Source organism: Oreochromis niloticus, linkage group LG17, assembly GCF_001858045.2.
Source record: "Oreochromis niloticus isolate F11D_XX linkage group LG17, O_niloticus_UMD_NMBU, whole genome shotgun sequence".
Lineage (NCBI taxonomy): Eukaryota > Metazoa > Chordata > Actinopteri > Cichliformes > Cichlidae > Oreochromis > Oreochromis niloticus.
In genome coordinates, this window is record NC_031981.2 from 22,312,172 (window position 1) to 22,336,274 (window position 24,103).

General features: G+C 42.2%; 1 protein-coding gene across 2 annotated transcripts; it reads left to right on the plus strand.

Moving 5' to 3' along the window:
• Positions 1–3,090: 3,090 nt before the first annotated feature.
• On the plus strand, positions 3,091–24,011 carry LOC100696727 (shaker-related potassium channel tsha2). Of its 2 annotated transcripts, XM_013273558.3 has the most exons (3): positions 3,091–7,308; positions 16,032–16,092; positions 17,547–24,011. In XM_013273558.3, exon 1 carries the CDS (start codon positions 3,578–3,580, stop codon positions 5,018–5,020), a length of 1,443 nt encoding a protein of 480 aa, XP_013129012.1. In that variant the 5' UTR covers positions 3,091–3,577; the 3' UTR covers positions 5,021–7,308; positions 16,032–16,092; positions 17,547–24,011. The 2 variants fall into 2 exon arrangements, with proteins under 2 accessions (XP_013129012.1, XP_005475793.1); XM_005475736.3 differs by lacking the exon at positions 16,032–16,092.
• The last annotated feature ends 92 nt before the right edge of the window (positions 24,012–24,103 follow it).

The window sequence follows — 24,103 nt, forward strand, 5'->3', positions numbered from 1 at the left end:
CACTTTTCAGGGCCGAACCTGTTTTGTTCAGATGCTTTAACCACAAGAGTTACTGACTACTCTCTGGATCTGCATAACTGCAGCAATAACAGCAGGTGATTTCACAGCCACTGCCAGAAAACGCCAGTAACCAGTTGCCAACCAGTTGGGAATACACAGCTTTCCCTAGACACCAGTGGTTGCCAGGGAGTCACCAGCCAGCCTCTAGACCCACGTGACTGAGCCACGGTTCAAGCTCTGACCTCTGAGCTGTGGTTTTCTCGCTAACCTTCATCGCATCTGTGTTTCGATAGAAAAGCAGAGTTTTGATGTCAGTTGTTTGAGCCGATATGATTCCCTTTAACTTCAATGACTTCTCAAAAATGATGAAAATTACATAAGAATTATTAATTAACTTTAATGATTAGGTTCACAAAAATTAAATTTCTCTAAATTTCTCTGTGTGGGTTAATAGTAAGAGGACAATGAATCTCTGACACTGCTCAGTTCCTACACTTCCTGTCCACAAATCATCAAAATAAAAGTCAAACAAAATGTTTCTTGGATAAGATTAATGACTAAATAGCATATTTGCAGCGTACAGTTTAAGAGCATCCAGACACCAGGGGGCGCTAAACATAACTATCATGATTTTTAGTTATTTTATTTCCTGAAACATTTTCTTCATCCAGAATATAAATGGAATTTTGCAGAAGATGAGATTATCTCGATCTGACGCTCCTAGAGACAACTTAACTACCTGAGTTGACCTCTAACTATTGGGCATTTGTCAAATTAATATGACATTATGTCACGACTGTAACCGTGACACATGACTGTGTGGGATGACCTCATCTCAGACATTCAGGAGTGTTTTGGAACTGGCGGCCTGGCAGATGTCCTGCAGTAACCTGATGAGCTGCCAGAGAATCCAGCAGAGAAGCATAGTGAGTTTAAAACATCCTCTCAGCAACATGTGGAGAGGAGAAATCCAGGACTACTGTGTGTGTGTGAGTGTGAGTGTATTACACCAATGAGCTCACAGGATACAGGAAATGAGGTAGTGCCAAACTGAAGAGGTCGTCTGCAGGCAGCTGAAGTCAGGACTTCAGTATGAGTCAGAATATCAGGGCCTGAATAATGAGGTGAGCATGTGGGGAAGCACGGAGAAGACTTTAATGTTGGAAACACTGCTTCATAAAACAAAACAGCCCTGTGAGTCCAGCCAGCTGTACTTTGTACTGCAGAGGATTCTTATGCAGCTTCCACAGGGTGAGAAACCAAACAGAAACATTTACACTAGCCTCTAATAAATCGCTAATAATGCACTAATAAAATGCTAATAAAGCAGCTAGTGTAAATATTTATGTCGGTTTACCTGCTCCAACACTGTGCTTGCTATTACAGTGTTCTCCTTTTTGCTTCAGAGCTGCTTTAATGCTTCATGGCTCAGATTCAGCAGATCCATGCATTCGTGCTGTTCACACCAAACATCGAGACTGGTCAGAGCAGTAAGCATTTTACCATCGTACAGTATCACTTTTTGTTAGTCTGTGAGAATTATAGCCTCAGTTTCCTGTTCTTACTGGTGTGGTCTTCTGCTGGTGACCTTATTGGCCTTAAAGCTCAAAGATGCTCTTCTGCAGACTCTGGTTGTACCGAGTGGTTAAACTCAGTGATGGTTGTGGGAAAATCTCAGCAGATCAGCAGTTTCTGAAACCAAGTCACTTAAATCACCTCTCTTCATCGTTCTCGTGCTCAGTTTGAACTTCAGCAGGTTGTCGTCACTCTTTCTCTACAGGACTAGGCAGAAATGATGTGAGCAGGAGGCTCATTAACTTATAAACCTCTATATAATCTTCTTTATAACCAGAGGAGTCCCCTTCATTAGGGAGAATGTGAGTTTTAAATACTATTTTTTCTCAATTTTGGAAAAATGAAGATTTTTACCATTAACAAACCAGCGTTTTTAAATCCTATTAACAAGTCTGAGCTGACCTGAGCCGGACGTCAGAGGCATGAAGTCCTTTTGGTCAGTAATGATTGTTTTTCTGCTCGTGGGTTATTTAATGCCCGAGAGGATGCTCCACACGGTGACCTTTTCACAGTTTAACGATTAAAATTAAACAAGAAAAGCATAAAATGTGTTGATATCACATAAGTGAGCCTGAAGGGCCGGGTTATTTATACTTTATCACATGATGTCAAGTTGTCACAGTTTCAAGATTCCCTGGAAGCACAGTTTTCCTTGATTAACCCCAAACAGCTGGATCTGAATTTAATTTCTACATCATCCTCAGTGTGAACATGTGTAGCACTCCAGGAAATGTCCTCAAAGAAAATGTAATCAGGAGTGTTTTTCCTACTGGGGGTATTTCTGAGTGTTTCCTCTCTGCATGAGTCTGACCCTTTACATGTGACCACTCTGAAAAACAGTTCATATTTTGGCAGCTTCAGAAAAAGGGAGCAGACTTCTGGGTGAGGGGACATGTAGTGTTTCTCCTGCTGTCAGAATTAGTCCAGGTTTCATCCCAGCTGCTGTTTTTATTTCTGAATGACTCACGTGTTGTGTCTTCATCTCTGCTGCAAATCTGTTCTTTCCTTTTCATGTCAGCTTTTTTCATATTCCCCTGCAGCTCCCTCAGGCCATTCCATGGGAAAAGAAACTTTTCCTGAGGCCCTGGGAGAAATCCAGCTATTTTAGGAAAACACGTCACTGCTTTGAGCTGCAGCCCAGAAACTCTCCCTTATTTCCATCCCCCCCCCCAACCACACACACACACACACACCCTCCTCTGGACTTGTTGCACGCGCAGTGTTTACCTTCCATGCTATCACTGCTCTCTCATTATTATAATTGTTATTGTTGTTGTTTTTGTTGTTGTTGTTGTTTCCTGTTTGTTGTTGTTTCATGCCTGCAGCACACACAGCACAGACTCGCAGGTCGTGCACAACTTGTGGATGAGGGAGCTGCTGTGGAAACGTCAGCGCGGGTTTGTGTGGAGCGGCTGCAGCGTGACATTGCAGAGCCTGTCTGTGTCTGCCCGTTCACGCCGCCGTGACAGGAGTGAGAGGGCGGGAGGAGGACGCAGCACGGAGCCACAGGTATTCGTTCGGCTGCAAATTCAGAATGAAAAAGCGGATTTTTTGCCTGAAATTTGAGCGTTTTGCATGAAAAGTCTCGCGCTCTCAGTCTCCACACGTCTTCGCTGTGACTGCATGCGCGCTGTTTCAAACGTGACATCACGTCACGGCATACACGGCAGCCCCTGTGATAACCTTGAGCCCGCGCCGCGCAGGACACAACAGGTTCGTTACGCACGCAAACTCTCTCAGAATCCCGCATCTCTGCGGCGTTTCCGGAGCTCTGTGCCCCTCTCGCGTTCAGCATGTGCGCGTGTTTGTTTCCCCCTCCGTGACGAAGCGTGCACACACACACGTCAGCTCGGGGAGGGCAAAGTCTGCTTAAAATGCTGCGAGTGTGACGGCGGAGTCCAGAGCACAGCGGCGCGCGGACGGACAGGTGAGCGCGGGGGCGGAGAAGGACACGCGGAGGCTCGGCGGAGGATCAGAGAGCCCCGAGGAGCGCGCGGGGATCATGACGGTGGTGCCCGCGGAGAACCTGGACGAGACCGTGGCGCTGGCCGCGCTGTCGGCTCAGGACGCGTGCGAGCCGGAGCGCGCGGACAGCCAGGACTGCTGCGAACGCGTGGTCATCAACATCTCCGGGCTGCGCTTCGAGACGCAGCTGAAGACGCTCGCGCAGTTTCCCGCCACGCTGCTGGGAGACCCGCGGAAGAGGATGCGCTTCTTCGACCCACTGAGGAACGAGTACTTCTTCGACCGGAACCGGCCCAGCTTCGACGCCATCCTCTACTACTACCAGTCCGGGGGCCGGCTCCGGAGACCTGTCAACGTGCCGGTGGACATCTTCTTGGAGGAGATCAAGTTCTATGAGCTTGGAGAGGAGGTGATCGAGAATTTTAAGGATGACGAGGGCTTCATTAAGGAGGAGGAGCGCCCGCTGCCCGAGAACGAGTTCCAGCGGCAGGTCTGGCTCCTGTTCGAGTACCCGGAGAGCTCTGGACCCGCCAGGGGCATCGCCATCGTCTCGGTCCTGGTCATTCTCATCTCCATCGTGATCTTCTGCATGGAGACGTTACCGGAGTTCCGTGAGGAGGCCAGGACTTTTGACGAGCACCTGGCAGCGAACGGAACAGCGCGCGCAAAGAAACCGAACCCATTCACGGACCCGTTCTTCATCGTGGAGACGCTTTGCATCATCTGGTTTTCATTCGAGCTGCTGGTCAGGTTCCTCGCGTGCCCCAGCAAGGCCGCCTTCTTCAAGAACATCATGAACACCATCGACATTGTGGCTATCATGCCGTACTTCATCACGCTGGGACTGGAGCTCGCGGAGCACCAGGGGAACGGCCAGCAGGCCATGTCTCTGGCCATCCTCAGGGTCATCCGCCTGGTCCGGGTCTTCCGCATCTTCAAACTGTCCCGACACTCCAAAGGACTGCAGATTCTCGGGAAGACGCTGCAGGCCAGTATGCGCGAGCTCGGACTGCTTATCTTCTTCCTCTTCATCGGAGTCATTCTCTTCTCCAGCGCCGTGTACTTCGCGGAGACCGACGACCCGCACTCGGGCTTCAGCAGCATCCCGGACGCATTCTGGTGGGCTGTGGTCTCCATGACGACGGTGGGCTACGGGGACATGTGCCCGGTCACCATTGGGGGGAAGATCGTGGGCTCTTTGTGCGCTATCGCCGGCGTGCTGACCATCGCGCTGCCGGTGCCCGTCATCGTGTCCAACTTCAACTACTTCTACCACCGGGAGACGGAGCACGAGGAGCAGTTCCAGTACACGCACGTGACCTGCGGACAGCAACAGCCGGCTTTCGGAGAGTTCAGAAAGAGCGACAGCAGGTCGAGCCTGTCCAAGTCCGAGTTCCTGGGCAGCGAGGACGCGGACTCCATCAAGTACACCAACTGCAGCCCGCACAAAGCCCACAGCGGCAAACTCACCGACGTCTGAGCCGCAGCAGCACGCGCTCTGCTGTGACTGCACACCGGAGAGATCCTTTTTTCTGCCATCCAAGACCCACGGAGAGGACCCACGTTTACCCCCGAAACCGTCTTCCATCACGCGCGTCACGAGCGGACAAACAGAAGCTTAGAAGTGATGAAAGAGCCAGCGGCAGCACTTTATCCAGACATATGATTATTAACGTTTCTGTAGTGGAGCTGGTCACACACACACACACACACACACACACACACACACACACACCTGTTAAAGCTCAGGGTGGATCAGATGATGCTTGTTGGAAAATTCGGTTAATCTAAATTTAAAGTCCAACCCTGACGCCATGTTTGATAAGAATGTTTGTTATTACTAAAACAAACAAACAACAACAAACAGAAACAAACAATCAGGCTTCTGTGGGGAAAACTCCGAGCACGTGCTCCTTGTTATTGCCACGCAGACTGTGTGAGCGTTATGAAATCAGCCTCAGTTTCTCCAATCCAACAGCGCCGCTGTGCGGACGAGCCGAGGCCCTGCGTGTCTCTCTGTGGATGCAGTTTCTATAGCAACCTTCCAGACTTTTCTGTATTGTCTGCCACAGGAATGAAAGCACGCGGGCTGAGACCGCATAGGCCACAAAACCACCATGTTGTGGAAAAGCCTCCATGTTGTCTGAATCCACCGCTGAACATCACCTGCACCCCACAGAGTCATGGTTCACCTGCCATCAGCACACACATACACACACACACACACACACACACACACACAGTGATTCCATTATTTTAGGCTTTAAAATGCTCACAAACCCCTCCAGCTTCACATGAAGACATTAAACTCTATATTTTAGTTTTTTTTTTTTAAAATGTAAGAATCTGAGAAGAGCCTCAAATCCTCGCCTTCAGCAGCTTATTAGAATAATATTAATAATATTTTTGATGTTTTAGAGCTCAACCAATACTGATAAATATATATAATATACATAAAACTATTTAAGGAACAGTGACAGTATATCTGCGAACAATATTTTTGTGCTCTGAACAGCATAAGAAAAAACACTTTACATTTGAAGCAAACAATGAAATACAGAGTGGGATTATTGTATGGCAGCACCGTGAGGCCAAAATTCTTTTAGTTTCAAATCTAATTTACATTTCAGTTTTTCATAAGTTGCTTGTAACATAAAAATCTTAAACTGTGAAACCATCAGAATTATTTTAAAACATGACAAATTAAATCGACACACAAAGAAAACTAAATTTAATCGAGTGAAATTCTCATAAATATAAAACTCAAAGTCAGACAACAAACAAAAATTTAAAAGTCAAATATTTGAGTTGAAGTTTTACTCACTTTTGATCACTTGATCAACTGTTATTACATATTAGCTGCATATGGCAGCACAAAAAGGACGAAATTAATGTCAAATTTCACATCACGACTCAGTGTTCAGATGATAAGGTTGAAATGTTTGGCAAACTCTGATTTTATGTGATTTCTGTTCCCCACTTTAATTATAAATTAAAAATATTTTCAAAAGGAAATTTTTTCAAGCATTTTCAAATTAATATAAAAGACAAAACATATAAAAGTTGCTTAATTTCAACACATAAAATTAAAGTCGAATGAAAACAAAAAATTAACTTGCATAAATGTAAAACAGCGATTAATACATTTTATTACATTTTAGCACTTTAATGGAAATAATGTGACCCCAGAAAAACTGCAGCACAAAGACTCACAATTTCATGGCTATTTCTTAAAATTTATTGGAAAATTATGAAAAGTCGTGTTTCCAGTAAGGAAACTAAAATTAAAGAGGGAATTTAAACCACATACACTCAGAAGCTTTTCAAAATAAAATATTTAGATGCAGCAAGATTGTAACGCCAGCTTCACATATGCAATTTAAATTATTTTGGCACCTTTTTTCTTCCATACCCTGTGATAACGCGGTATTGGGCTGATAGCTAATATTCTTACTGAGCAGACGTGTCACAGGTAATGATTAAAGTCCGTGTTGGAGCCTGTGGGGTCCCAGTCGGAAATGAAGGACTGTCTGGATGTAAAAACAGCTCACCTGTACTCACCTGGACTCCAGGATGAACCATAAAATGGACCTGGAAACAAAAAAGGAGTTTTTAAATGACCTGATGGAATAAAAACAAAACAAAAAGGAAAAAAACAAAAACTATCCCAGGAGATGTTTTCACTGTGAACGTCTAATGGATTATTATCTGAGTGAAGGATGTTTAGATGGATTCATTGACAGATGGATGATGAGACTCCAAACAGAGGTAAGAAGAAGTTCTCTCTCTCTCTCTCTCTCTCTCTCTCACACACACACACACACACACACACACACACACACACACACACCTGTCTGGTATTGAGTAGGCTGCTTTGAGGTATTCCTGGGAATCAGAAGCAGGGTGCAGTGTCTTATTTTGGCCACCCAGTGGCAGCAGAGCAAACCAAACAGAACCACCATATGTGGCTGTAAATGCTCTCTGTGCAGCAGCTCCTCTCTGACTGTGTCTTGTGTTTGCTGCTTTATAAGGCCACAGAAGCTCCTCGGAGCTGCAGAGGTGATGATGACTCTGTGTGGGTTTATTTCTTTAAGAAGAACTGACACTGCAACTAAAATTTGCTGCTAAAAACAGGGAGAGATGCCAGCTACTAATAATTAATACTGTTTTCCCAGCAATTATTCTGTAAAGACAAACAGAAGGAAACCTGTAGAAAGACTGCAAAAAGTCTGAAGTAAAGCAAAACTATCATTCACAGGCTACGGCACTGTGAAGTATACAGAGATAAAACACAGTGTGCTTCGGATTTCGGTCAGGCTGCTCTTTAGGTTCAGTTTACACATTACACTGACTGCCTGCAGTCTTGTTACCTCCTCGTGGCTTTGAGTCAGAGCTCAAGAAGGAAACTGATCTTTGATCATCCTGAAACACAATCAGTGTCATTTTCATCAGCAGCGAGTTTTAAAATGGAACTTTTTATAAAAAATGAACGCATTGAGAGAGGTTTTTAGACCGAGGCTTACCTGATGAGACAGACTAATGCAAATATGACAACAACCACACACACACACAATCACAAAGATTAAAAATGATTTAAAAATCATGACAAACAGATTCCAAACAGCCAGAAAATCATGTATTCTGACCTCAACATGACTGCAGTCAGAGACAAAACGAGCATGAAGATGCAAAACACCAATAAAGACACACAGAAAACTTCAGAGTGACAACAGCCGCAAGGAGATAAAGAAACGCAAAATGATTTCAAGATGTAAGGTAAAAACTAAGGACTAAGGAAAAAAACTACAAAACAGTCATACAATACTTAAAACCTGTTCAGGATGAGTAAAAAACACACATGTAGAATCTCCACAAAACAAAGAAGATTTTAGTTTACTTACTTTTTCATGCTGTGTTAAAACAGAACACTGCATCAGTGTTCATGCTCAAGGTCATTGTTCCTGCAGCAGACCGGTGCATGGGCCTCAAACGTGACCATTATCCCTAAATACATTGAGAATTATTTAATGTGAACATCATGTAAATACAGGCAGTACAGATAGGCTTAGCTTCACAAAAAAGAGTTTTTCTTTAAATGTTTAATGTTGTCATCCTTATTTCAGTGATTATGTGTTTGGATCTTGACTGTTGTGTATATGTGTGTGTGTGCGTGTGCTGTCTCAGTAGTTACCAGGCCACCATGACTGAGACTGTTGTTCCGACTGGATAACAGCAGGGTTCCCGGGACAGTGTGGGTAATGGGGCACAAACAGTTGCGTCTCTGCAGTTAAATGCATAATATAAATGTTGAGTTTAGGCACTTTCTGAGAAGAATCTATAATTTAGGTTAGGGTTAGGTTTAGCTTTTATAAAGTGCTTTTAACTTAAAATTTGACCTTTTTCAACACTGATCTACTCTTAGGTTCACCCTTCTTCAGAACTGTACACTGTAAAGCTGGTGTTACTCACCATCAAGTTAACATTACTATTTTTAGGAAAATAGTTTGCATAATTCAAATTCAAGTACAGCCAGCTTATCATGTTTTACAGTGACATGGGCTGATGGTTTTATCATCAGAGTAAACATAGTTCTGGTGGATAAAATGCACAGAACAGGCGTTTTGTTGTGTGATGATATAATGAATGTCACAGATATCAGAGCAGAGCACGTAGTGTAAAAATAAACTCCAGTGTATTCAAAGTTAGCAGATTTTTAGCTCGTCCAGTTGAAGGACTGATGAGCTCACAGGAATCACTCCTCTGGTCATAATTTAATCAAACATACACACGAGGATCGCCTAAACTATACTCAAGGTCAATGTCAAGGTCAAATCAGTCTTACTATTTCTTTTAATTCTCATTAGTTTGTGCAAAACAACCAATCAGTGACAAGAAAACCTTAAAAGAAAACGTTATTTCTTGCTTCACACATCACAGAAACCTGTGAATTGTGATGGATTGTGAGCCCAATGAGCTCCTTGGTCCTGATGTTCTGCTTGGAATAAAAGATGTTTTAAGGTCTTTTTAGAGACTTTATGACAGCAACCAGAAAATGCACCACACCCATGAAGAGGCTGATCTAAAGTTCAGTTTGCTTTAACCTTTGAACTTCAAACAGGGGACACGTCAACCATCAAGGTTGGTGTTTAGATTCAGTTCATGTCCAACTCTTTATTACTAACTAACACTTCATAGACTCTTCTGCCGTTTCCCAAATAGATTTCAACAGGTAAGAGAGAGCATATTTCTCCTATACTGGCTTCTCTTCATTGGCTCCCTGTTAAATCCATCATTGAGTTTTTCTATACAAAGTCCCGAATCATCAGGCCAATCTTATCTAAACCTCCTGAGACTCTGGAGCTTCACACTGAGGCTTTCCTGCACCTTCATTCAGCTCAACTGTGTGTTTTACGTCTTCATATGAGAACATAATTAAAAAAGAAAGTATGTAACAACTTCCTGTTTAAGGATAAAGATGAGTTTTCATACTCGTCAGATCCAACTAATCCCAAATATCCAGGAGAAAATAAGAATGCCAAAGTTTTTGTATTTACAGCAGAAAAGCTTCAAACTACAAAATGAGGAGAGATGCGATTTATCCTGCTGCTGTCCATCTGTGTCTGTTTTGATCAATCCTGGACTTCACTTCATGGTTTGAGGTCATAAACAGGCTGCAAAGCCAACATCACGCAGCACCTCTGTCGGCCTGCAGGTGGCAGCAACTGCTGCTCTCTGCAGTTGTTTGGACACCGCTGGACCTTCGGTGCATCCAAAGCAGACTCACTTTAATCAGACCTCATTCACATTTAATAAATGTGTAATTTAATATGCAGCACAAAGGCATCGATGAGAGACCTGTGACAGCAGGAAACATTAAAACCACTTTATATCAGCGCTTTATTACATTTAAGGAGATCCTGCTTATGCAGATTTTCCTTTTATTTCATTGTTGTAACCTGCCAGTGTCCTCTCAGATTACTGCTGAGAGGTTAGTGTTATTAGTTGTCCTCTGGATCATCAGTCCTAGACTTTTTTTGTGGCTGTTGAGATCATTTCCATGTAAGTCAGGATGCAGAAATTTAGTCTCACAGACACAAACAGCTGGTCCGATCAGTTGTTCTCAGAACCTATAAATCGACTGAGTCATTATGAAATATTTTCTCAGTTTTATTTGCAGACTGCAGATTGTGTTGTACTCAGTCAGACTGCACATACTCGAGTGCTGCCTACAGTTTCTAAGAGCTAACAAGCTCACAGACAGAGTACAGGGATGCTGTGATTCAGGGATGTGTCCTGTAAATAAAACCAGCTCACAACAGGCCTTTTTTATTTAAAGCCGACCTGTTTGCAGCGTGTTGTGTGACCGGCTCGCTGTTACGTAACGCAGCGTGTCACACAGAGAGCTGGAGAAATGACAGCTATAACAAGCATCGCGCTAACTGCCTGCTCCTCCCTGGGGAGCGTTTTTGGTTAGATTCCCTTCTTGTGACCTCACCCCTTCCTCCCCCTCGTCCTCCTCCCTCTGCATGTCCTCTCTGAACATATGCATGCAGCCGGTGCAGGCGGAGGTAAACAGGTTTCCCCTTGGATGACACGGACGGGGCAGAGTTACACTCTGACAGCTATTGTTAGCGTCTTTGTCAGCGCTGAGGGAATCTGTCCCGAAGCCTCGAGTGGCCTACAGTGAGGTACAACACCACCACCATCACCCAGCCCACTCCTTTTTCCACTTCATGACAGACAAACAGGCAAAAGCAGCAGCACTGAGGTAAAGATGGAGGGAGGACAGAAGGAGTGACAGCACGAGACAGAGAAGATTCATGCTGACAGCCAAACCAGAAAAACAAAAAAAAACAATCACGGAGATCGTGAATCTGAAACAAGCTTCATCCTGAAGACAATCCAAACACCAGAAACACAACAAATGATGCTGAGGCCGACTTACCGAGCTGCTGTACGTCTTAGCACGACTGGAAGATGTATACAGCAGCTGCTTCTCTGCTGGACCGGGCCTTGAATCCAGTTCATGTACAGAGCACTGCTAAAGACATTTTCTCAGAAAAAGATTTAAAAAAAGCCAAACGAATTCAAATCAAAGTCACTTGTTATAGTTTTTTTATCATTGATTGTAAAAACATTGTCTTTATCATTACAGGTTAGATTTAGATGAAGTGTTCATGTTGTCGTGTCTGCTTCCCCTCATCCCAGACAGTTTCGGCAGATTTCTATTTCAATTCAATTCAGTTTTATTCATCCAACACCAAATCATAACAACAACAACAACAGTCAACAGTTATATTGTATTGTAAGTAGCGCCTACAATAAAGATGGCCACCCCTCTATGAGCCTGGTTCTGCTAGAGGTTTCTTCTTGTTAAAAGGGAGTTTTTCCTTCCCACTTTGGCCAAGCTTGTTCATAGGAGGTCATCTGCTTGTTTCTCTGTAATGTTGTTGGCTTTTTAGCTTACAATATAAATGTATTCCTATTGAAATATGTCAGTTTGCACATCAAGCTCACTGTCAGGTAAAAATACAGTGAACATGAACTAAGATATTTTTCACGATTATCTAATTTTTTTATTTGAGACCCAAGTCAGTGTGAACATGACGAGTTAAAAGTGTAACTAATGAAATCACAGCACACAGAGCACAGCCCTCCGCATGACAGCAGGTAATTAAAACCTTGTAAGGAAAAAAAGCAACAGCAACAACTACAACAACAACAACAATAGTAATAATAGTAAAGCTGTAGCTTTACCACTGCTTTGGTTAAAAAACACTGAACTGAATCTGCTGAAAAACTATGACTCCTATGCTGCTGGGAAAAAGAAATCATATACCATGTTGTGGTCTAAACTGTTTTTTGGGCATGAATGTTGCGTTCAAAATAAACTGAGGGCTGCTGCCTGAAGAATGTGAATGACTGGAAGGCTTGAACATGTATTTTTCCACCAAGAAATAGTTAAATAAAAAAAACATGACCTCATGAAAGAGCTTGGAGTTTGGCTGATAAAAGTTGTTTTACGAAACAGCTGTAAATCAATCAAATCGGTGAAAGAGAAAAAATAGAAGCAGAAAAGAGTCCTCAATCTCCGGAGACTCTGTTTACAAAAAGGTGTCTGCCGCCCAATGATATTTGACACGTTCATTCAGGTGGAAGGTCGGTGTTATTTAAAGGCCTTATGTCACGCACACTTGATGGATTACCGACACGAGGCCTTAAACCATCCAGAGCTCGGCAGCAGCTGAGCTCTGGGTGCCACGGTGACGGGTCACAACATCCACATAACCCCACACCGATCTGATTCAACGGTGTTTGTATGCCTGCTGTCATTCAGACATCAACCTCAGCTGTCTGCAGCGCCCCCTGTAGTCTGTTTACATTTGACACAAGAGGCTCCATGAAAACTTCACCCACCAAATAAAGACGACACAAACTCCCTCACTCTGTTCTGCTAATGTCCACCATATTCCGCTCAGTACAAGTGTAGCAGGTTGCTTTTTATCTTATTGATCTGCTGAGTCTATACAGGTTCTATAGCCCAGTGATCACTACACTCAGAGTTGTTCATTTGCACAGAGGCTTCAAAATGCATAAATAACTGCCCGCTGGCTTTAGCCTAGATGGCTGCAGAGTCGTGAGACCTGGGGACCTCTGAAGCTCCTGAGACTCTGATGTCTTTGAGTTTTCTGATATTTGCTCAGAGTATGTTTGTGATACTTTGAGCATGAAACATTTTCAGGAACCTCCCTCTAAAGACCCTTAAACTCACTTTCAGCTCTGCTGAAAGCACCAGCTGACCTTTTAGTATGATAAACATATAACCTGAAGTACCGTGAGAACACAGGCTTGATGACGGTTAATGAAAATTGATCTTGTGTAATTTGTTTCTACTTTTAGTTGAAATGTGTCATCCACGTGGTTCTGTGATGTTTACCAGGGGAAGTACTGAGCAGTAAAAAGTGAGGTGAGCTGGAATTCAGACAGAGAACACGTGCCACAGGTGTTCAGACAGTGGTGGGACAGCTTCAAAAAGGGTACATCGCCCCCTGCTGGTTGGATAACATACTATTTAAAGGCTGATGAGAATATATACGACACATATGATCATCCTAACTGTTGTGAACAGACATGCTAGTACATGCCAAGTAATAAAAGGCTCAGGTTTTGTTTGGGCATTTTTAATCAGTTGTGCTTCACTGTATGCTTTCCTCACACTATAAACTTTAATATGAGCAGTAGATTGGGCTCTGTGTGCGTGTGTGTGTCATCTAGGACAGGTTAGGATTATATTAGTGCCACATATGTTGCATTAGAAAGGTTCAGAGTTAATGCTGGGTGAAGATTGGGTTAGAATTCACTGAGAAATGGGTCAGAGTCAGGTCAGGGTTGGGACAGGGCTGCAGTGAGTTTAGACAAACTCCTCAGCTGCAGGAATGAAAACAAAGCTTTCTGATCAGACTGAACTCGTAGCAGAGCTCTCATGGTGCAGATATCCACTGAGACTTATTTCAAACCCTTTACAAACTCAAACCCCTTCTGTGTTCCTGCTTCACGCAGCCAGCTGCTCCAAAATAACCAAACAGTTGTGAATGAGGGCAGACAGGCCCCTCTTTCTCATGGATGCGGCCATGCATAATTATTCTCACCATTATGAAGATAAAGTTGTTGTAAATATGGCGGGTGCTCGTCAGTGAAGGAGATGATGTAAGTTTGTGAGCTTCATGAAAACTAAACTAAAAATCAAATAGAGTTGACACCAACAGGAAGTCAGACAGAGAGCAAGGGAGCTAACAGGTCGAGTGGATTTAACCTGCCTCTCCGGACCAGGTGTGCCAATCAGCTGACTGACTGCTTAGCATTGCAATACTACATTCCAGGATACCTAGAAAAACAGAGCTGTTAACCAGAGGCTGTTCATTACCACACTGCACACCAAGTTCAAATGTCTGGATTACTCTGCCTACTCAGCTGAAGAGAGAAGACAGCGTTTTACACGATAACACGTCACCTGGAGTAATGAGACATCAGGGTCACCCCTAGTTATCTGATTGGAAGGCTGATGCCTTTGAAAACTTGCTAGTTTTCTCTCTGTGATATTGATTATGATTTGATTCCTCAGCAGTTCCTCTTCCTGGATAACAGCCTATTTTTAGTGGTGGCTTTGTAGAAAATGTGCAGCCATGCTTAAAGATGCCAGCTGATAATACCTTGCAGAATCTGCTGGGGTGAAGTGAAGCTCAACAAAACACAGGGAGCAGTTTCAGTGGATTCATTTATGAATTCCATGCAGTCCACAGCTGGTTCAGCCGCTGCTCTTCATGCTCCAACTCACTGGCTGCTCGCTTGTCCTGGTTCCACTCATCACTTCCTGTCTGGACAAGCTTTTTTTTAAAAAAAATTCTCACCAGTGTCCTGAGATCAGTGTGGGCCAGGCTGCAGGTCTTTGTAATGTCCTGGGCCCCCTGGGTGTTAAATCTCAGTGGGCCACAGCCTATCACAATGCAGCGTGTCGCAGGTTTTTTCTTTTTATTTGGTTATTTAAAGTTTTTCATAATCATAATGATATTATATCCTGGGTTTGTTGATATTCAGCGGGTTATTCAGGTTATTCCACATAAGAGCAACCGAATCTGAGGAAAGTTTCCTCCTCAGCAGTCAAAATCAGCTGATTTTTACTCTGCAATAACCTGAGTGTATTTAACAAAGCCATTAAAAATGTCTACCACGTATATTTTCTGGTACTGGTGGTATTCACAGTTTATGTTTTTGCATTTTTGGTGTTCCAAAGCTACTGTCAGTCTTCACTAAAGAGCCACAGTGTCAGTGATGTGAGGATGGGGGTATTTTTGTGGGTGGTCATATTGCATGTGTTTTTTGGGGGGTTTTTTGGGAGCAGATAAATCAGTCATACACACATAATTTACTGCAAAAAGCATCAGATCTAAAGCTAACCTCTCATGCTTTTAGCCCTCAGTAAAACTGAACTTAATGAACTTACAAAAAAAGATAACTAGATCCAATGTTTAGTTGAAATCAGACTGATAAACTGATAAAGCAAAGTTTTGTCATGAACTGTGAAATGGTGACATACACAGCGGTGTCCTGTTGTTAGCTCTTGTTATCTCTGGATGAATCTTGTCTGCTGTCCTGTGAGTTTTATCCAGAGAAGAACTCAACCTACAGCATCAGTGTCTAACAGACGAGTTCACCTTCAGATCAAAGATCTATTGTCCTCCTTGAGCGGCAAACACAAACACCTGCATTACACTGTGTTATCCCAATAACCTGTGCTGCTCTTTTTGTTGGCAATCACTCACATGAATTTTCTGTGTTGTAGTTTATAAAAATGTGCATTGTCAGCAGATGACCTGCAGAGCTTTCTAGTCACATCAGCTTTATAAATCAAACCCTTCAATGGTGTAAAAAAAACTGGTATTTTAGGTGATTGTATATAAACATTTAATAAGTGCGGCTTTTGTCTGTGTTAGAATAACTGACGAAGAAAACGAAGGGATCCAGGATTGAACCCTGTGGGATGCCACATGCTTGGTGAGGATTAGTATGATGAAAAGACTCTGAATTGTTGTTAAGGGCAGTTCGAAAGTGCAACCAAATCAATTTTATGCCCACTCCAATCTGTGTTTTGTTCTGTGACCCTGAGCGTAGTGGATCTATCACTGCAGCATTTTAACGTCTGTGACAGAGAGCAGCAGAAACCAGTGTTGGTACCCTGGATGTGTTTTATTCAAAAAGTGTATTCTGGGTTAACTTTGAAGACTCATATCATATGTGGACTAAGTGGCTGATCACTTAAGTTGTGTTTTGTTTTGCATTTTATTTATTTTAGTGGCATTTTTTACAATGTTAAGTACTTTGTGCAGTATGGACTTGCTATATAAATAAACTTCACCTTGACCTTGATCACAGATCTATATTTCTCTTACATTTAGAGACTAGTACCATCTGCTAAAAGTGAAAAAAAAGCTGGACAAACAAAGGTGACTTAAACAGAGCTCAATCTGGAGGCATTCATGGCCTGAAATGCTGGAAATATTCATAGTATGAAGGTCAATTTTGCAGGGCATGCAGGGGCATGAATGTTTAATTTAAGTGGACGTTTGAGTAATTCGAGGGTACAAATGACCAGACTGAGAGGACAGAGGAGGAACTATTCATTTAAAGGGTAAATTTCTCAAAATTTTCCCACCACCGACTCATCAGAGTCTTTTAAATGTGTGTGATATCTTTAAGACCACATCTGACAGAGCGGGGCTGAACGTGAGCTCCTTTAACTCAAAGAAGGGCAAGTTCAGGACAAAGTGTTTTTTTCTTCTTGTGCCATAATCATCCTATAATGACCAGGCCAGTGGAAGACATCTGTCAGTCAGGTTTTGGTGTAAGTGTAACTCAGTGTTTGGAGTCACCAAAGAATAAACAGGAAGTGATGGCTGCTTTCTGTCCTGTCTTTGGCTTGGCTTCCTCAGCATGTGACTGCTTGTGGTGACGGAGGCAGGCCTGGAGTGAGAACACGAGTCTGATCACACTGCAGCTCTGAGCCTTAAATCTGTCAGCTTCAGGTGGAAATCAATAAAATTAACAAATTCAGGCAATGCAAAAACAAACAAAGAGACTCAACATGTGTTAATATTTGCTGGGAAACATATTTGTGGTCAGTGGTCACGTCCAAAAATCTATTTCCATACAATCTTAATTTTGACCTCATGTTTCTGTGTTCTGCTGTAATTAGGTGATAATGTATTCATATCAAACGCCTTCTTTAAAGGTACTTGTTGTAGTTGCCCTCATGCAGACTAAAACTCTCGCTACCAGAGGGCAGCACTTCACCCGTGGGTGTGATGAAGTGTTTTTGGATCTTTAATGTTTCTTTGGACTTACATTTCTTGGTGGAAAACCATTTTAAATAAAACTGTGTTATGTGAACGTTGCTGGAGAGACAATCTAATCCTGCTGGATTTACCTTCACTGTTTTTCTCTGTTTTCAGGGGAAGAACGATGAGCCTCGTCCAGCCAACAGAGTCCGACAACTGCTGCCATCACCGCTCTTCTCCTTCCTCTGATGAACGTGAAATAAAACAAATTGTGGATGAGACGCCCTCCCATCACAGGAGGACGACCTGATTTTTTTTTTGCACAGAGCAAAGCTAATGACTCTGAGGTACAAGGCAAATGTTACTTGAATCCTGCTTCATATATTTGCATCGTGTCTGCTGGCTGATGGAGGCCTCCATATAATCACGAGTAGATGCTCTGTGGGGGAATGCTCCTCCTGCTGTAGAGAAAAAGACCATGTACGTCCTGTCTGTGCGTTGCATATCATATTCAAACCAAAACATATTATTGCATGCTTGGAAAGTAGAGCATGTGAAGAGAAGAGAACACGTCCGACTGAACCCAGCACTCTGACAAACGGGAACAACAACATCAGCCGCTCATTGATATTCTGAAATGATTCTGTTCCAATGATGAACTTAGTTGCTAAATCTCTATTTTTTAAAGTATCATACTGTATATGTTTTATATGGAGAGGATTTGGTTCACTTGGTGAATTATTTTGTAGATTTTTAACATTTTTGCTAATGTGTTTGGATTTTCTTTTGTTCGTTTTTTGCCTTGGTACAAACAAAGCAGCTCTAGCTCCGGCGGGCAGCTCCGGTGAAGACGTCTGCCCCCTTTGAGAGGAATGTTTGTGCAGGAAACGAGGGTTCCAAAAAGAGAACGCTTAATGCATTTATCGCTGAATGTTTCTGTGTGTGGGTTCCTGATCAGAATGCTGTATATCTGTTATACCGAGAACATCTACCTCAGTGTCTGCTCATTACCAACAGAAGCTTTAACACCCGTGTCCCTGCATTAGCTCTCATTAGGCATCTAATTACTTGGTGCAACTAAACCCAAACGCTCTCCAAACTGCCATTTAAAATCTTGGAGGGAAAAAAAGCAACACATTAAATATTGTGAAATATTGAATATCTGTATGAAGCCGATCCTGACCTTGGATTTAAATATCAGAATTATGCAGTCTGCGTAAAACAGCTTAGAGCCTTGTTTTTGCACATTTTGTTAATTTATTTGTGAAGTTGGATGTGCTCGTGAGCAAATGTGACTGTTTCTGGATTCATTGTGTATTTAAAGGGCAATAAATGAACTGCAGGGTGGAACCAGTCTGGAACCAGAAAGGAGTCCAGTCCAGCAGGTTTTATGGGTACAGACCTGAGGCTGCAGGGTTTAAACTGGACTCTAGTTTTCCTCAGAATCAGATGCGAACATCAGCGTCTCAGTTTCGGGTAAAAACAGCAGAGAAATGAATCTCAGTTTCCGTCTGAAGCTGTTTTTAGTGGCTGTTGAGCTCATGTGCTTCAGGGCTGCTGATGTCTTCTTTGCTTAATCAAAGGAATTCCAAAGAAGCCGCTCAGCTGAAGGAACGCCATGTTCAGATGTCGTCTCTGAGCCACTGAGTGAGCCAGACTGTGACTTTCTTAACTGCCTATATGCGAATTTATGCATATTGTTCCATGACGATGATCTATTCTGCTCATTTCCAGCTCTTTGTTTTTATCATATGACTCCCCTGCAGCAGCTTTACATGATCCACAGTTCAGAATAATCCTTCTGTGTCTCACACTGGGCCACACGATTCATCCTATCTGGAACAAGCTGATTTAGCCCATCTCTTTAAGGCTTCCTCCCTAATTGCTCACTTCTGATTGGCCAAACTGAGGGGCAGCACGTGTGCTCTTTGAAGTTTTTTGGTGTTTTTTTTGCACAAATCATTAAATTTATTCATGTTTATGGTGGTCCAGATGTCCATGTTCTGTCTTGTATCTGTGAATAGGTTCTCCTTAAATCATTTTGATTGGACTGTTTGCACCGCCATCTCTTTCCGGTGTTACAGCTGCTTCATCGTATGAAGCAAAAATCCTCCACTCAGTGCTCATCACTGGAGAAGGAGCAGCTGTAAAGGCTGAAGTTTTTGAAGTGTGTGTCTACTCTGTGGGGTTGTCAGGTACCAGCTCTGACTCCACAGGTGTGTCACAGCTGATCATTCACAGCTCAGCTTTCTGACTTTGGCTCATTTCTCTCTGTTTTTCTGGCTCTGCGGAAGATGTGAGGTCACAATGTTTCCTGACATGCTGGACTTTTGCTGGTTATGCGGCTGCGTCCACTCTGCAGTTTTGTCTCATTGTAATTCTGCTTTGCTTAACATAAAAACAGCCGAGGGAGGTTTGTGTGTGACGGAGGCACTGATGAGCAGTGACTGGGCATTAGTTCTGATGATTAATGTGTTCTGCATACTCTACGTGCAATAATAATAGGGCGAATGCAGCCATGACTGAAGAGCAGTCAGTCTGGTCCAAGCGCCACATGTTTAACCATCATTGAGATTCACCACATCGTCCGTTGTGTTCATGCTTCATCTTCAGGTTTCAGTTCAGGCTCGTCACCGAAGCTTTTGTCATGCAACAAGGAAAAAAAGCAATAGTGATTTCTGTGTTCTGGGAACTTCAGCGTGGAAGTGTTCTGATTTCTGTTTCTCTGCTTTTGTTTCTTTCCACGCATCGATGCCATTTCTTTTTTTGACAAACTTTAATTGTGATCTATTTTTGATAAAAATAAATCTTTAATTCTGCTCGATCTCCATGCGTTTCCCATGAATGCACATGCAGATGTGTCACTTTCTGCTGAGTGTGAGTGTGTTTGTGTGCCATCAACATCAGCAGAGGCGCTGGGGTTGGATTTAAGGTTTGTTTAGGTCATTGTTTGATTTGCCTTCCTCATGCTGTGGCTCCTCATGGTCTCCTGAAGCAGCTGATGATGGAAGCATCAGTGAAAGGAAATAAAAATTCTAGAAGGAAACATATTTGTAAAAACTGAAAACCTGATAGAGTCTCTTCTCATTCTTATCTTCTACAGAAGTTCAGAGAAAACCACTCAGTGTTCCTGTTGTAAAGCATGATAACTAAAATCTTAAGATCATTTTATGGACTTTATTTTTAATTAATTGCACCATCTTCTTCACATGAACCTGCAACACCAAATGCATTAAAACAAGGAACCGGCACTAATTTAAATATTTTAGCAAATGTGGGATTTGTTGAATTGCTGTGGGAAGTCTTTCAGTCAGTTAAAAAGATGGTTAAAGTTGATTTAAGTTTCATCCAACCTGCAATATTTCTGTTAATGTAGCATAGACATATAAGGTATACATGGGTATTTGCCATGCTCATACATATCATACCCCAGTAAAGATGCCTCCTGCAACTTTGTGTCAATTAAAATAACTCATGTTCACATCTGTTCTGCTGAAGGTTGCAGGTCCGCAGCAAAAACTATCATTAAATAACGATCAGCTGGACCTTTTTCATTGATGTCGAGTCAAACTGAAAGTTGCGCTGCTGCTGGAGGTGTACATTTTGGACTGGACTTCCAGTTAGACATCCCAGTAAGAGAAATTTTGTGTTTTGTTTCACTGATGAGAGCAAATTGAAAGTATCAAGAACAGCTGGCACGTTGTGTTCAGTGAGAAAGTCCGGCGTTCAGACCCACTGGCTGTGTGGAGAACTCTCTGGTTCCTTCAAAGACATGCGTGGGTTAGATATGTGGAGTAGCCAGAACCATTTAACCAAATTATTTAATTTTGGATTAAAGAAGATTTACGTTTTTTTTTTTTATTTGATTGCAATAATCTGATCCATATTTGTTGATTTGTCTGAACCTGCATCATCTCGTCTGTCTGCGGTTCAGTTTTTGGTGTCCCACTCTGTCCGGTCTCACATGACTCTAGAGCCTCAGTCGTGTTTGCTGGGTACCTCACACTTCCTGTTTCCTTCAGTCTCCACAGCAGAGGTCAGAGCTGCAGAGTTAGGCCTCGGTCACAGAACAGTCACATTAATGGGAAATTCAGCAGGTTGAAGTTGGTCTTTAGAGTGAGAGTGCACTTCTTACACTTAACATCCACCCCGGCTGGCTGGTTCAGCGCATTCTTTATTCACTCAACATAAACAGCTTCCTCTGATCCAGCTGCATTCAGTTTAGTCTTTAAAAATATTTAAGGCAAAACTTTGCTTTGAGTTAAGAAATCTTGTCATCTTCTTCACTCTTCCCAACAATCGTTCGTCAAATCAGCTCCGAACATGTCCTGCGTATCGTTCGAGGACTCCAGTAAAAGCTGTATCCTTTTAAAATAGTTCAGATCATCGCTGCCAGCCTGAGCTAGTCATGATTTACATGTAGGACCCTTTCTTATCCAGAGCCCTCCACCCTCATCATATCACCTCATTTAAAGTATCCTGGAAGGAGACATCAGTGCTGGAAGGGCATGTGCCACTTCTGAAACCAAACCACAGCCTTTACCTTTATTTTTTAAACACAGCTGTTATAAATCATGAACGTGCGACCAGTGCAGAGCTGGTGGAAACATTAGACGGTGCTGTGAAAAGCACCACAAGCAGGAAAACCAGCAGAAACATGCAGTTATTCATTACTGAGCAATAATGCATGAAAAGCACGACATCATCAGCGGGCTGTTCATATCTGTGCATAAAAATGTTCACAGTGCCTTAAATCGTTTTCGTTAAAAACCCTGTCAAGTGCATCTGAGGTACCACAGAAAAAGAAAGTGTGTGTTTATCAGAGATGGTGGAGGATGTTGAAATAATGTAATGTACAGTAATGTATTGAATGTACAGTAAGCAGTCTTCCTGGTTCAAAGTGATGAAGAAGAGAGAATAATATTGTGCAGAAGCTCAGAGAGCTTCTGCTGTGCTGTGCTCTCATGTTTTAGGTGATTTTTACTATTTTTGCACATCTGTCTTAAAAACATGTTTTAGAGTACACAGTGTAATTTAGAGGAAATATAAAGTCTTAGTAAAGTATTCTTTGCATTAAAGGCAGGCTAATGTGAGCGTATTTTAACACCGTTACAGCCTCCCCTCCCTGAGCTTCTGCAGTGCTGCTTCTCGTTGTATGATACAGATGTTTTCCTGTTCCCGTGATAGTGATGCCATTCACATGTGTGTTCAGTTTGCTGCATTACTTTGTCAAAAATCCAGTGGTATTACAAAGTAATGCCTTCACTGGTATTGCTGTCTGTCTCAGCCTGTTTGTTAAGTTATGACCAAAGTTATTCCATCATCTTAAATGACTGCAGTTCCACTGTTAGCACTATCGTTAGCATTAGAATAAAACAAATATCTATGCTTTTCAAAGTAAAATGAAATGCGAAGACACACAAAAAGTAAATGTTAATGAAGTGAGGCTGAAAAAAGCCTGGTTTTATTCTTAGCTTTAGATTAGAGAATCTCAGCACATTTGATTACACAGCACACTGCAGCCACAGCCTTTAAAGAACCACACATGGTTATTCCACCTCAGTTCATCAAACTTAACACAAACCTTTGTTTAAAGAAATACTCTTTTTAAGAAGCTTTGACGTTTTTCTACCATCACTTTTGAACTTAGTGATGTAGAAGCTGGTGGAGCTCATGATGACGATGATAAAGGAAAGGAAATGATGTATGATCTGATAAAGGTTTGAGGTTTGATCTCTAAAAGAATTGTCCGAGGCAGTCCAAATATATAATAACTAAAATATTCTGTGAATTAAATCCAATGAAGTTTAATAGAATGAAGTTTATGTTTATGTGTCCTGAAATTCAGGATGTTACTTTGAAATATTATTTATGAATTCTGTTATTAATTCCAGTAAGATGTGTTTCATTGGAATCTGAGATGGTCAGATTTTGTATTTTTATTCTTCGTGTTTTAAATATGATAAGCTAACGTGGAATGACTGCGACACTTAATCCAAATCACACTCACTAGGTTCTGCTGTTTAAGGCTGTGACATCATTAGTTACATATCAGTAATAAAGATTAGACAGTGTCAGCAGTGTGGATTTAATGCTTTTATTTATTTTTAATTTTTTTTTTCCACAAAACTGTGAGACTTAGAAAAAAAAAGGAGATCCCAGCTGTGCAGCACCTGCAGTGTGTCCGTGTGCTCGGTCGTGTTTTCGCTCACTGAGCTGTGTGTTTGTGTTGAGCTGTTTTCCTGCTTCTGTCCTGCTGATACAACAGGAAAAAATACTCGTCTGCAAAACCTCAACTTGTGTCCTGAGTGTAAAAAAAAATCTCAAATAACAGATTTTATTTTTGGTAACTTGAGTATTTGTGTGTGTGTGGGTGTGTGTCACTGTATGAAAGTCCAACAACAGAAAAAAAGAGATATGTAATATATGTCTGGCTTGAGATCGTACATACTGTATATGCACAACAGAGTCATTCTGAATACTAGTTGTGACTAAGTTTAATGTGGCCTTTTCTTTCTCTGTATGTATTGCAATGTTGTAAATGATTTGTATATTATAACATAATGTTTATTAAAGTTAATGAGGCTTTATGTTTTTACCACCTATGTTTAATAAATAAATGAACTGTGCTGAACTGCAGAACCTGAGCCTTTATCACCCCACTCCGGTGGGGCTTCGGCAGCGCTGATCATTCATATCTGTGCATAAAAACATTCATGGATCCTTAAATC